Below are 12,525 nucleotides of genomic sequence, written 5' to 3'. Positions count from 1 at the left end.
TTTTTGTTCACATTTCCAAAACGTTTATAACATAATTTTAAAAGAAAAATAATTTTAAAAATACATATCTGAAAATGAAACCCCGCTGTTTGCAACGACCAGCTGGCTTAATCTGACTTTTCGCAGATGTAGCAGTGTTGGAAAACATCAGTCCTTTTGCTGAGGGAAGGAAGAGATGGGAGGGGTAGAAAGGGCGGTGGTTATTGCCTTTAGTATTTCGATCCGGTCACACAACCTAAATCCAACATCTGCATCAAATGTCTCCTTTCCGAAATACTTTCCCTAAAATGACAGAGAACCTGGCCAGGTGGACAGAACGGCCCCTGCGCATTTGCAGGTGTCCTGGTGGGCTTGCCGGGCAGAGGGCGTGCGGGTCTCAGGAAGCTGACGCGTCCGCCCAGGCCCCGCCCCCGGCCCATTCAGGCCCCGCCCCCGACCCACCGGCCCCGCCCCCGACCCACCCGGCCCGGCCCCGCCCCGTCCGCCTCCGTCACGTGACGGGGCGCCGGGTCCAGCCTGTTGCTGATGCTGCCGTGCGGTACTCGTCATGGAGCTGGCACTGCGGCGCTCTCCAGTCCCAGGGTGGTTGCTGCTGCTGCCGCTGCTGCTGGGCCTGAGCGCAGGTAGGTTCAAGCAAGAGGCGAACCAGCTGCCGTGCTTCTTTTTTCCCCAGGCATGAGAGTTTGTTAGTGGGGTTGTGCTTTTGAAAACGCATCTCTTTTCCTCGGTTCTTACCTTGTGTAATTATATTGCTTTTAAATCTCGCTTTTTTTTTTTTTTCCTTAACAAATTCAAAGTGCTTTTTCTATCGTTTTCTGGCTCTGGGTGGTCTGAGTGCTTCCGTTCTCTCCTACGCCTAGATAGAAGCTGTGTGCAGAAATGTATAATTTGGGGAAACTGCTGGTCAATGAGGTTTCCCTGATTCAAAGGCCGCGATTGGCTGCTAAATGAGGATATAAGGTCTTTTTATTTTGAGCTGAAATCTGCGGTCAAAAATACCCTTAAATCCTACCACGAATGGGACATTTCATTGAGATAAGGCCCTTTCTTCTCTTGATCAAAACAAACAAGATAACATCTTCCCCCACAGCGATCTTTTTTGGCAAAAAACAGATTTGTGTTTAATAAAATAGGATGACTTGCAAATTGATTTTCACTCTTCATTCAGCAAAACCTCTCCTAGTCTGAAGCAAGAACTGAGGACTGGAACTGGCCACAAGCTTGCCTTGTGATCTTAGGCAAGTTGTTGAACAGTTTTGTTTTCCCTTTTGTAAAATGGGGATCATCTGGCCCTTTGGCCAGAGTGTCTGGGAGATTTTGTAAAATTAGTTGCTTTGCCAGTTTTACCAGTAGTCACTGCCAGGCAACGGAGAAGTGCCTGGGGTTAGGTCAAAAGGGACCTGTGCCTTATCTGTCATTCTCAAGGGACCCCAGACTTATCTATTATTGTCAAGGACAATATAATCGTGTGTTACTTGTATATAGAACCTTATAGCTAAGTCTGTAATGTTTTAGCCATCTGTTTCGCTCCTCAGGACACTTTCTGGTTTTCTTAATCTCCATTCTTGTTTTGTTTTGAGTCGGGGTCTCACTATGTTGCCCAGGCTGGTCTGGAACTGCCTGACTCAAGTGATCTCTCTCCCTCAGCATCCCAGGTAGCCGGGACTACAGACACAGGCCACCACCCTGGCTCTTTCTTATTTACAAGACGTGGTCTCATTGTCTTCCTCTCTACTCCTGTCTCTTGGCTGTTGGGACCAGTGCTCTTTTACTTACCAATGGGCCTTGAAATTTGAGAAGGGAGGAAGTAGAAGGCAGAAAACTCCAGTCACCGAGGGGATCCCTCCCATCATCTTTTAACATCAGCCTCCCTACTTTTTTTTTCCCAGAGTGGTTTTTGAGGAACAAAAAAAAAGATACTATAACTTGGAAATTGTTACGTTAGCAAAAAGTGACAAAGAAAATGTTTTTAGCCTACTTTTTTCTAATATGTATTTTGTGGATGCTAGAAAAGTTAAGTAAGGAAAATTGGAGTGGGGGATTATAGGATACATATATTTAAACACACATAGATATATATCCTTCAGTTTAAAAAGATCATCTACATGAGTTAGGAAAATTGCCCTTTTTTGTATTTGTTGTAGCTCTTTGCTGTTTGCCTTTTTATTTTTGATGTACAGAAATTTTGTTGTGTAGAAATATAACAAGTTTCTGTTCTCACCTCCATCGATATTTCTTTTGTACAGTCTCCGGGGTTTGCTTAGATTCTTTCCTCATCCAGATATCAGAAATATATTTAACTATATTTTTGTATTATTTTTAGTGTTTAAATTTTAAAATTTAAGTACTTGATCCACATGGAACTTATTTTGTTTATAGTATTGAGAGGACCTAAATTTCTCTTTTTTTCTCCACAAAAGGTAATTGTTGCTCCATTACTGTATATTGAATATTCTCAGCTCCACTAATTTGTGATGCTTCTTTACTCGTGTTTTTTGTTTCCTTGGTTGGTTGGTTTTTTGTTTTTTTGAGATAGGGTCTCCCTCTATCGCCTAGGCTGGGGGGTGCACTGGTGTGATCACAGCTCACTGCAACCTCAACCTACTGGGCTCAAGCGATTCTCCTACCTCTGTCTCCTGAGTAGCTGGGACCACAGGCGTGTGCCATGACGCCCAGCTAATTTTTGTAGTTTTTGTAGACATGGGGTGTTGCTATGTTGTTTAGAGTGGTTTCGAACTCCTGTGCGTAAGCTATCAGCCTGTCTTGGCCTTCCAAAGTGTTGGGATTACAGGAGTGAGCCACCAAGACTGGCATCTTATTCATGTATTAAATACGATATAAAAACCAGTATATTGCATTCTGAGATTTTTACTTTTTTATTCAAAATATAAATCTCTCTTGTTTTTACAGAATTATAAAAGTATTTCCTGTAATCCCAGCACTTTGGGAGGCCTAGGCAGGCAGATCACCTGAGGTCAGGAGTGCGAGACCAGCCTGACCAACATGGAGAAACCCCGTTCCTACTAAAAAAATACAAAATTAGCCAGGCGTGGTGGCACATGCCTGTAATCCCAGCTACTCGGAAGGCTGAGGCAGGAGAATCGCTCGAACCCGGAAGGCAGAGGTTGTGGTGAGCCGAGATTGCGCCATTGCACTCCAGCCTGGGCAATAAGAGCGAGACTCTGTCTCAACAAAAAACAAAAGAAAAAAAAGTGTTTCGTATTTATTGTTAAAAATCCAAACATTACAGAAAGGTGTAGAGAAAAAACTGAAAGCCCCTGGCCTCCTATGCCACTATTAAGTTTGGTTTCTTTTTTCATAGCCGAGATTTTTTTCATTATTCCTGCAATGTATTGGGGTGGATAAATTACCAAACTGTAAAACAAATCATCTCTAGCCTAGCATGGCTGTCTCTGCCAGGCTTGGAATTTACCTGTACATTAGGCACTTTTCTGGAAAGTGAAATTGAGCTTCTGTTTCAGGAGCTGTCATTGACTGGCCCACAGAGGAGGGCAAGGAAGTATGGGATTATGTGACCGTCCGCAAGGATGCCTACATGTTCTGGTGGCTCTATTATGCCACCAACTCCTGCAAGAACTTCTCAGAACTGCCCCTGGTCATGTGGCTTCAGGTAAAGTAGTTTCCCACCCTGGCCTGAGGTCCAGGCCAAGTCTCCCCTATGTGGCTCTTTGCCTACTTTTCGGGCTCATGTCTCAGCAGTGAAGGGCCGGTTTGGTCCAGCAGTGTGGCCTGGGAGTTTGGCGTGCTTCTGAGGCAGGCTGAGGCAATGGTATAGCCAAGGAGGCTATATCAGAGGGCGAGGGGATTCTAGCCTTTTGTCAGAGTCTCTTTATATTTCCAGATGGTTGCAAGAAGGCTCACTGAAAACTCCTGATGATACATTTGATAACATAGTGGAAGAAAGTGTTTTACAGCCGGGCACAGTGTCTCATGCCTGTAATCCTAGCACTTTGGGAGGCTGAGGCAGGTGGATCATATGAGGCCAGGAGTTCGAGACAAGGCTGGCTAACATAGTGAAATCCTGTCTTTACTAAAAATATTTAATACCAAAATTATCCAGGCATGGTAGCACATACCTATAATCCCAGCTACTCAGGTGGTTGAGGCATGAGAATTGCTTGGACTCGAGAGGCGGAGGTAGCAGTGAGCTGAGATCGTGCCACTGTGCTCCAGCCTGGGTGACAGAGCAAGACCCTATCTCAAAAACAAAAAAAAAAAAAAAGAAAGTTTTATGGAAGGTTCCAAAGCAAAGACCTGAGGTAGCCTGACCCTGCCTTCCTCTCCCCACAATCCTTTCCTGGACCCTAACTTCTTACCCCAAGAAAAGCTGATCTTTCGAAGGGACTGCTACCAGCCTTCTGCACCTTCATGTGACTGTTGCACCCTCCCCCTTTCCCTCAGTGTGTTTGCATTTTAACCTTGAGCTCTGATTGTAGGATGGAAGGCAGGGAGCTGGTGGAAAGATTTTTAGGGACAGGCAGAGGCTCTTTTCTGGCATTTTTGAAATGTGTCCAGAGATGGCCCACCCCCACCTGGAAGACCCCTCACCAGGGAGGAATTAAGGAACATGGTCTTGCCTCTGGAAAATGTGGGCATGGCCCAGCCGGAGCTCTGGGCCCCTCATCAGTAAATAGGGACCCTGGTGCTCACCTCCATAGGATGCTATTGGGACGTCTTCCAACAATGCTGGTATTTTTTTTTTTTTTTTTTTTTTTTTTGAGACGGAGTCTCGCTCTGTAGCCCAGGCTGGAGTGCAGTGGCCGGATCTCAGCTCACTGCAAGCTCCGCCTCCCGGGTTCACGCCATTCTCCGGCCTCAGCCTCCCGAGTAGCTGGGACTACAGGCGCTGCCACCTCGCCCGGCTATTTTTTGTATTTCTTAGTAGAGACGGGGTTTCACCGTGTTACCCAGGATGGTCTCGATCTCCTGACCTCGTGATCCGCCCATCTCGGCCTCCCAAAGTGCTGGGATTACAGGCTTGAGCCACCGCGCCCGGCCTAATGCTGGTATTTATAAGCAGCCTCCCACCGCCTGGGTTTTGCCTGCCAGGATGGTCAATGCAGACTTTCTGGTGAGATAGGGTGAAAATGAGCAGTTTTCAGGGAGGGGCCTTTCTCTTTTGGAATTATCACTTGTGCCACCTCTGAGGGACAGAGCTGAGGCTCAGCCCCAGGTGCAGATATGATAATGCTGCAGAAGAAGAACCCTTGTGCTTCAGCCCAGGGAGCCCTGCTCACCTCTGGTGGCTGGAGACAAAGGTGCGGCACAGTTGGCAGGGAGAGCCAGGCCGTGGACAAGCTCAGGCCTGCCATCAGAGGCCCTGGGTTTTCAGTGCCTACCTGCCACTTAGAGCCATGGCAAGATACTTCCTTCTCTGGGCCTTGGCTATCTAATCTGGGGGATTCTGGTGGTTTTTCAAACTTTTTGTTCATCAGCAGAACTTTTATTTTTTACCCCCAAATGAAAGCTTACAAAGGGGAGACAAAGCGGACAACAGCAGATGTGCTGAGGCTGGGGCTTCTCCTTTGTCCCAGGGATACTTTCTGAGCTGTTAGGAAAACAGTTTGAAACAAACGCTGAATTTCAGAAGTTGTAAGCTATCCTTTTGGTTGATGGCAGAGTGGGATTGTTAAATTAGTTAACATTTTAAAATGAGGACATTTGCTTCCTCTTTCCAAAAATCACGAGATACAGTAATTTAGGGCCTGAACTCACTGTCCCCAAAGTTGCGTGTAGGTGGCCCCTTTTCCTAGAGGGTGGGAGCTGCTGGAGGAAGGTGCCCCTCTGCCACCCTCTGATTTGCTCTGCTCCACAGCCTCTGCCAGGCTTCTGGAGGCCATTGGGTTTGCAACATTTAGTTGACCTTTGAGCTGAGAAGCTTTTTTTTTTTTTTTTTTTTTTTTTTTTTGAGACAGAGTCTCCCTCTGTCAGCCAGGCTGGAGTGCAGTGTCAGGATCTCTGCTCACTGCAACCTCCACCTCCTGGGCTCAAGCAGTTCTCCTGCCTCAGCCTTCCAAGTAGCTGGGATTACAGGCGTGTGCCACCACACCCGGCTAATTTTTTTATTTGTAGTTTTAGTAGAGACGGGGTTTCACCATGTTGGCCAGGCTTGTCGCGAACTCCTGACCTCGGGTAATCTGCCCACCTCGGCCTCCCAAAGTGTTGGGATTACAGGCGTGAGCCACTGCACCCGACGAGCTGAGATGCTATTTGAAGTTTACCAGTCAAAGAGAATAAATTGCTCTTCTCCACTTACCCAGAGGCCCAAGAGAGAAGAAAAAAGATTATGCTTACAGAAGAAATAACTAATTTAGATGAAAAGAAGATCTATTTTAGCAGCCTGCTGAGGACATGTGTGCTGACTTCTCTGGGGGGAATCTTTGAGAATCGAAGTCACGTCTTCTGAGTGGGTTAGCAAACTATGTTAGGGATACTTTCAAGTCTTTGAAGCATTTCACTTGGTCCACTGACACATTGACTGTGTCTCAGAGTTTCTGGATAGCCCTAGACCATGCTGCCACCCTATCCCAAAGTTCTGGACAAAAAACGGGTTTTACAACAGGATATATTCATGTAGAACAGAGGCTTCCTCCAGCCAGCATCTCATTGCCTTTTGAGGAGAGGGGGATGAGGAGAGGGAGAGGTCGTCTGCTGTCTCTATGGCTTACCAGAAGCAGAGGAGAACTGAGATTTCTCCCACAAAGACCCAACCCTTAGGATTTCCAGCTTTTCCCCTTTTGCTTTGATCCTACCTCATCCTAATTAAGTCCATGAGGAAAAAGGAACCCAGCTTTCATTAGAGGGTAGATCACTGGCTTTAATTTATTGCATATTGCATTGTGAATATTTTTCAATGTTGCCACATCGTTTTTCAGAGTTCATGATTCTAAGTGGCAGGGTAGCATTCCATGCTGTAGATGTGCTGTGGGTGCCTAACCTGTTCCCCTACTGGGGGACATTGGAGTTGCACCCTTACTTCTGTTGTTATTTTGAATGGGACTACGGTTAACATCATTATCTGCTTTGTGAACTTTTTACTGCTGTGTTAGAAAATCTTAAGATACAAAGGGCATATGATCGGGGGATTTATAGCCTTCCAATTTTATCAGAGTTAGGTTGGTTCAGGTTCAAAACATTAATGTTGTAAAGTCTTTCCCTTTGGGGCCCTCTTGCTGTTGCTAGTTGCCCTTTAGCCCTGACTCTATCTTGTCTTTTTTTTTTTTTTTTCCAGATTTCCCTACTACACAAACTGCCCTGGCTTCTGTTTTGCCCAAGCTATTCCCTTTCATCTTTTTTTTTTTCTTTTTTGAGACAAGGTCTCGCTGTGTCACCCAGGCTGGAGTGCAGTGGTGCAATCTCGGCTCACTGCAGCCTCCACTTATTGGACTCAAGTGATTCTCGTGCCTCAGCCCCCCCGAGTAGCTGGGACTACAGGCGCCTGCCACCACACCTGGCTAATTTTCTATTTTTAGTAGAAACAAGGTTTCGTGTGTTGACCAGGCAGGACTCGAGCTCCTCTCGAACTCCTGACTTCAAGTGATCTGCCTGCCTTGGCTTCCCAAAGTGCTGGGATTACAGGCATGAGCCACTGCGCCTGGCCCCCGTTTTGTCTTTTCGTATCTCCCTTTCCTACTCATCCTGCTAGTGCACAGAGAGGCCACATCCTTTTATTCTAGGTCCTCAGCCCTTTCCCTTGCCTTAACTGACAGGGCCCTCCTCATAGACTCCCCACTTCAATTGGCCCCTGGATTTGTCCAGAAAAAACACTGACCATCTTTTCCCCTGACCACCTCCCAAAGGGCCTCCTCTTGTCTCAATTAGAAAGCCCACCCAGGCCGGGCGCTGTGGCTCACACCTGTAATCCCAGCACTTTGGGAGGCCGAGGCGGGCGGATCACGAGGTCAGGAGATGAGACCATCCTGGCTAACATGGTGAAACCCCATCTCTACTAAAAATACACAAAATTAGCCGGGCATGGTGGCGGGCGTCTGTAGTCCCAGCTACTCGGGAGGCTGAGGCAGGAGAATGGCGTGAACCTGGGAGGCGGAGCTTGCAGTGAGCCGAGATCGCGCCGCTGCACTCCAGCCTGGGCGACAGAGCGAGACTCCATCTCAAAAGAAAAAAAGGAAAGCCCACCCAACCTGTCCTATTTGCCTCTTAGATTCTTTCCTCTCTGAAGCCCTCAGAGCCTTTAGAACTGCCCCCAGCACCGAGCTGCGGTTCAGAATCCTGCCTTTCCCACTCCCATGGACGTTCACAGTATCAAACTCTCCCTGCCCTGGAGCTTTTGAATCTGCTGCATTATATCCAGAGAATCTGCTTGATCAAACTGCTCCTAAGTCTGGGTCCTTTATTAATCCACAGGGATTCTGAAGAGTCTCCCATCTCCTGGGGAGGGGGTGATGGAGGAAGAGTCAGAAGGCCCAGTGTCTAGTCCTGGTAGAGCTCCTTCAGGTCAGCAAGGCCTGCGGCAGGCCACGGCTCCAGCTCAGAAAATCAGGAGGCAGCTAGGCATGATGGCTGACACCTGTAATCCCAGCACTTAGGGAGGCTGAGGCGGGAGGATTGCTTGAGCCTAGGAGTTCGAGACCAGCCTGGGTAACGTGGTGAAACCTCACCTCTACAAAAAACACAAAAATTAGTTGGGCTGGATGTGTTGGCGTGCGCCTATAGTTCCAGCGACTTGAGGGGGCTGAGGCGGGAGGATCAGTTGAATCCCAGAGGTAGAAGCTGCAGTGAACTGAGATTGCACCACTGCACTCCAGCCTAGGTAACAAAGTTAGACCCTGTCTTAAAAGAAAAGAAAAGAAAAGAAAAAATCAGGAGTCAAGAACATTCCACTGAGGACCTCTTAGCTCAGCTCTGCTCCTTTCAAAGAGAAAAGCCTCAGCAGTTACTAGGGGAGCTTCTCATATGGAAGTCCCTGGTTCACCAGAGAAATTGTGTCTTTTATGCAAATTGACCCAGCCATCACTAACTCATAAACCATCTATAGCAAATGTGGTCATTCATTGTAAAGACTAAGTTTGACTAAAATTTTTGTTTGTTTCTTCTCTCTTCCACAGGGCGGTCCAGGCGGTTCCAGCACTGGATTTGGAAACTTTGAGGAAATTGGGCCCCTTGACAGTGATCTCAAACCCCGGAAAACCACCTGGGTACAGTGAGGACGGTCCTGAGCTAAACCTTACCCCGTGGCCTCTGAGAGGCCCTGCCCAACTCTTGGAGGGGCCACAGATGTAGCAATCCCTCACCATCCCTTTCCTCTTCCTGTGAATACTGAGGCCATGGGCACTTGTCCGCAGGCCTCCTCTCTGGCCCAGCTTCTCCCATTTCTCAGGACAACTTATCTTGCCCCAGTCTGCCTCGCTTTCTCCAAGACAACCCCTCTCTCCAGCTGCCTTCAAAAACTTACTACAGCAGACACCTGGGACCCTGCGTTACCCATGCTGGCCATCTCTGCAGTCTCAGACACCAGGGTTGCACCCTCCAGCCACAGCCCCCAGTCCTTTTCTCTCTCCTCTCCTCCTACTTGTATCTTGACTTCCTCTTTCGATGTCTCTCTTGCTCTCCTGCTCACACCTCCCCCTCATTCTTAGCATCTCTTCCTTCCCTCACCGGTCTGTGGTCAACTCCCGTATCCTTCTCCCTTTACAGCCTTGGGTCACTCCCACTGTCCACCTGCTTAGCCCTGACGCCCCAGGCTGCCCATGATCAGAACTGGGCACCCGCCCTAGGGCTGCTACACAGCGTGGGCCTTACTCAGGGCTTGTGGCTATTCCTCTCTCTGTGCTCCGGCTCTCCCAGCTGCACCTATTGCTATGAATGTTCTCCACTTTCCTCAGTGCTCCTCCTCCAGCCTCCCTCTCACATTGGGAGCTAAGCTTTCTGGTCTGTCTTTCTTTTTTTTTTTGAGATGGAGTCTCCCTCTGTCGCCAAGGCTGGAGTGCAGTGATGCAATCTCGGCTCACTGCAACCTCTGCTTCCCAGGTTCAAGCGATTCTGCTGCCTCAGCCTCCCAAGTAGCTGGGACTACAGGCGTGTGCCACCACACCCGGTTAATTTTTTTATTTTTAGTAGAGACGGGGTTTCACCATGTTGGTCAGCTGGTCTCGAACTCTTGACCTCGTGATCTGCCCGCCTTGGCCTCCCAAAGTGCTGGGATGACAGGCGTGAGCCACCGCACCCGGCCACTTTCTTGTCTGTCTTAAGGGTTTCCTACTCTTGCCTCACGGTCTTTGTACATGCTGTCCTCCTGGCCTGGGCCTTTCCTGTACTTGGTTCCAACAGAAATCTCATTTCCAGGAGTGGTTGTAGAGTCATCCCCTACCTTCACCCCCCATCCCAACTTGTCTCCAAGCCTTCTGGAACTAAAAGGGCCATATGAGTGAGGACCGTGGTCCCAGTCCTGGTGCTGCCACTGCCTGTCCAATTTTGTGACCTTAGACACATTCTGGGCTCTTTCTGGGCTTTAATTTCCTCATCAGCAAGGGACATGACTGGACTGTGTCATTATTCAGGATCTTTTTTATGTAAATTTTATAACTCTCAACCTCTTTGGAAAAGGTATTAGAATAAATTCTGTTCTTGCAGTGTACAGAGAAGCCAGGCCAATGTGGAAATTGGATGCATTTCCAAGAAAACTGATGTGTGTCCAGACTTTGAGTGTCCTCTGGCTTCTTCGAGTTAGTGCATAGACTGTCTCTGCATGCCTCTTTCTGCACTAGTTTGTTACATTTAGTACATTGTATTGTGTGAAAAGCAACAGCCCAGATTATTTGATTCCTGTGTGTGTTAATCTTTCCTTCTTGCCTCTCCCTTTTTTTGGGGGGGAGTTGGAGGGGGGGGGCTTTCTTTGTTTTGTTGTTTTGTTTTGTTTTGTTTTTTTCCTATGTTCCTGTCCCTTATTTTTAAAAATCTCTTTTGGCAACAGGGATATCATCGCCACACTGTTATCCTCACTATGTGGGTTTTGCTGAGCTAGTAGAAAATGATCCAAAGATAATTGGTGACCAAACAACTGATTGCAACATTTCATTTTCCTCTGTGGCACATAGCTCCAGGCCGCCAGTCTCCTATTTGTGGATAATCCTGTGGGCACTGGGTTCAGTTACGTGAATGGTAGTGGTGCCTATGCCAAGGACCTAGCTACGGTGGCCTCAGACATGATGGTTCTCCTGAAGACCTTCTTCGATTGCCACAAAGAATTCCAGGTAAGCAAAGACTCAGGAACAGCTAAGTAAAGGGTTGGCAATAGCAACTCTACATCCATCAGCATAAACCTGAACTGCCTCCAGAGTTTAATGCCTAGCTGATTTCTGAGAAAACCTTTTTATTTCCAAGATTGGGTTGTGGATTTTTGTTTCTGTCATCTTTAAAGTTGATATTTAACTTGAAAGAATGACCCTGGAATGGGCATTCTAGTCAGATGCAATAATCAGATCGGAGTGATGGGGGAGGAAGACAAAGCAGATTTGTTTTTTCTGGCCATTACCTGCAGTAGAAATTTGAAATTAATTTACGTGACTCAAAAAGCAATCACGGTTGTTAATTCTGTATAAATTCCTTTTCTTACTAGACAGTTCCATTCTACATTTTCTCAGAGTCCTATGGAGGAAAAATGGCAGCTGGCATTGGTCTAGAGCTTTATAAGGTAATGGAAAATAACTTTGTTATTATGGTTTTGGACAGAAAATCATGTTACTTTTATATACACACGTGATATTAAATACACTTTGAATAGGGCCATGTACATGCAGAGTAAGATTAAATCTGTAGTAATAATCATGAAAAGTTTTTAAAAGAAGAGTGAAGATTGCCCTACTAGATCTGGAACAAGATATAAAGCTTGAGTGAGTAAAAGAATGTGGTACTGACATAGCAACAGACAAATAGATTAATTGCAACAGGATACAGAATCCAGAAACACGCACATATATATGTATGTATATCATGTATTTGTATTGTATGTATATGATCATATATAAATATAAGATAACTCTTCAAATCATTGAAGCATGGATAGAATGTCAATAAATGTTATGGAGACAAATGTCTATCACTTTGGAAAATAGAAAACTTGTATTCTTGCCTTGTATAAAATATTAATTCTGGATAGATTAAAATCTAAACTTAAAAATAAAAATTGGGACAGAATGCAGTGACCCATGCCTATGATCCCAGCACTTTGGGAAGACCAGGCAGGAGAACCGCTTGTGACCAGGAGTTCCAGACCAGCCTGGGCAACGTAGCGAGATCCTGTTTCTAAAAAAAAAAAAAAAAAAATCAACCGGGCACAGTGGCTCCTGGCTGTAATCGCAGCTACTTGGGAGGATGAGGTGAGAGGATCGCTTGAGTTCAAGAATTTGAAGCTGCAGTGAGCTGTGATCATGGTACTGCACTCCAGCCTGGGTGACAGAACAAGACCATGTCTCAGGAAAAAAAAACACACACACAAAAAACAACAACGTCCTAGTAGAAAAATGGGCAAAGCCAAATGTGGACAAG

The 12,525-nt window shown here is 46.6% G+C and overlaps 1 protein-coding gene across 4 annotated transcripts in view; it reads left to right on the top strand.

Annotated features, from left to right (window-relative positions):
• Window positions 1–518: 518 nt before the first annotated feature.
• SCPEP1 (serine carboxypeptidase 1) overlaps window positions 519–12,525 on the top strand; it is a 30,005-nt gene continuing 17,998 nt past the window's right edge. For 2 of the 4 annotated variants that reach the window (XM_077968846.1, XM_077968845.1), the window contains exons 1-5: window positions 519–623; window positions 3,483–3,631; window positions 9,087–10,703; window positions 11,076–11,231; window positions 11,597–11,671. In XM_077968846.1, the coding sequence (XP_077824972.1) occupies window positions 10,632–10,703; window positions 11,076–11,231; window positions 11,597–11,671 (303 nt within the window). In that variant the 5' untranslated portion in view covers window positions 519–623; window positions 3,483–3,631; window positions 9,087–10,631. 4 annotated transcript variants of the gene reach the window in all.

The sequence above is a fragment of the Macaca mulatta genome, chromosome 16, assembly GCF_049350105.2.
Source record: "Macaca mulatta isolate MMU2019108-1 chromosome 16, T2T-MMU8v2.0, whole genome shotgun sequence".
NCBI classification, from domain to species: Eukaryota; Metazoa; Chordata; class Mammalia; order Primates; family Cercopithecidae; genus Macaca; species Macaca mulatta.
Note: the sequence above shows the minus strand (reverse complement) of the source record. Positions and strands in the feature narration are given on the sequence as shown.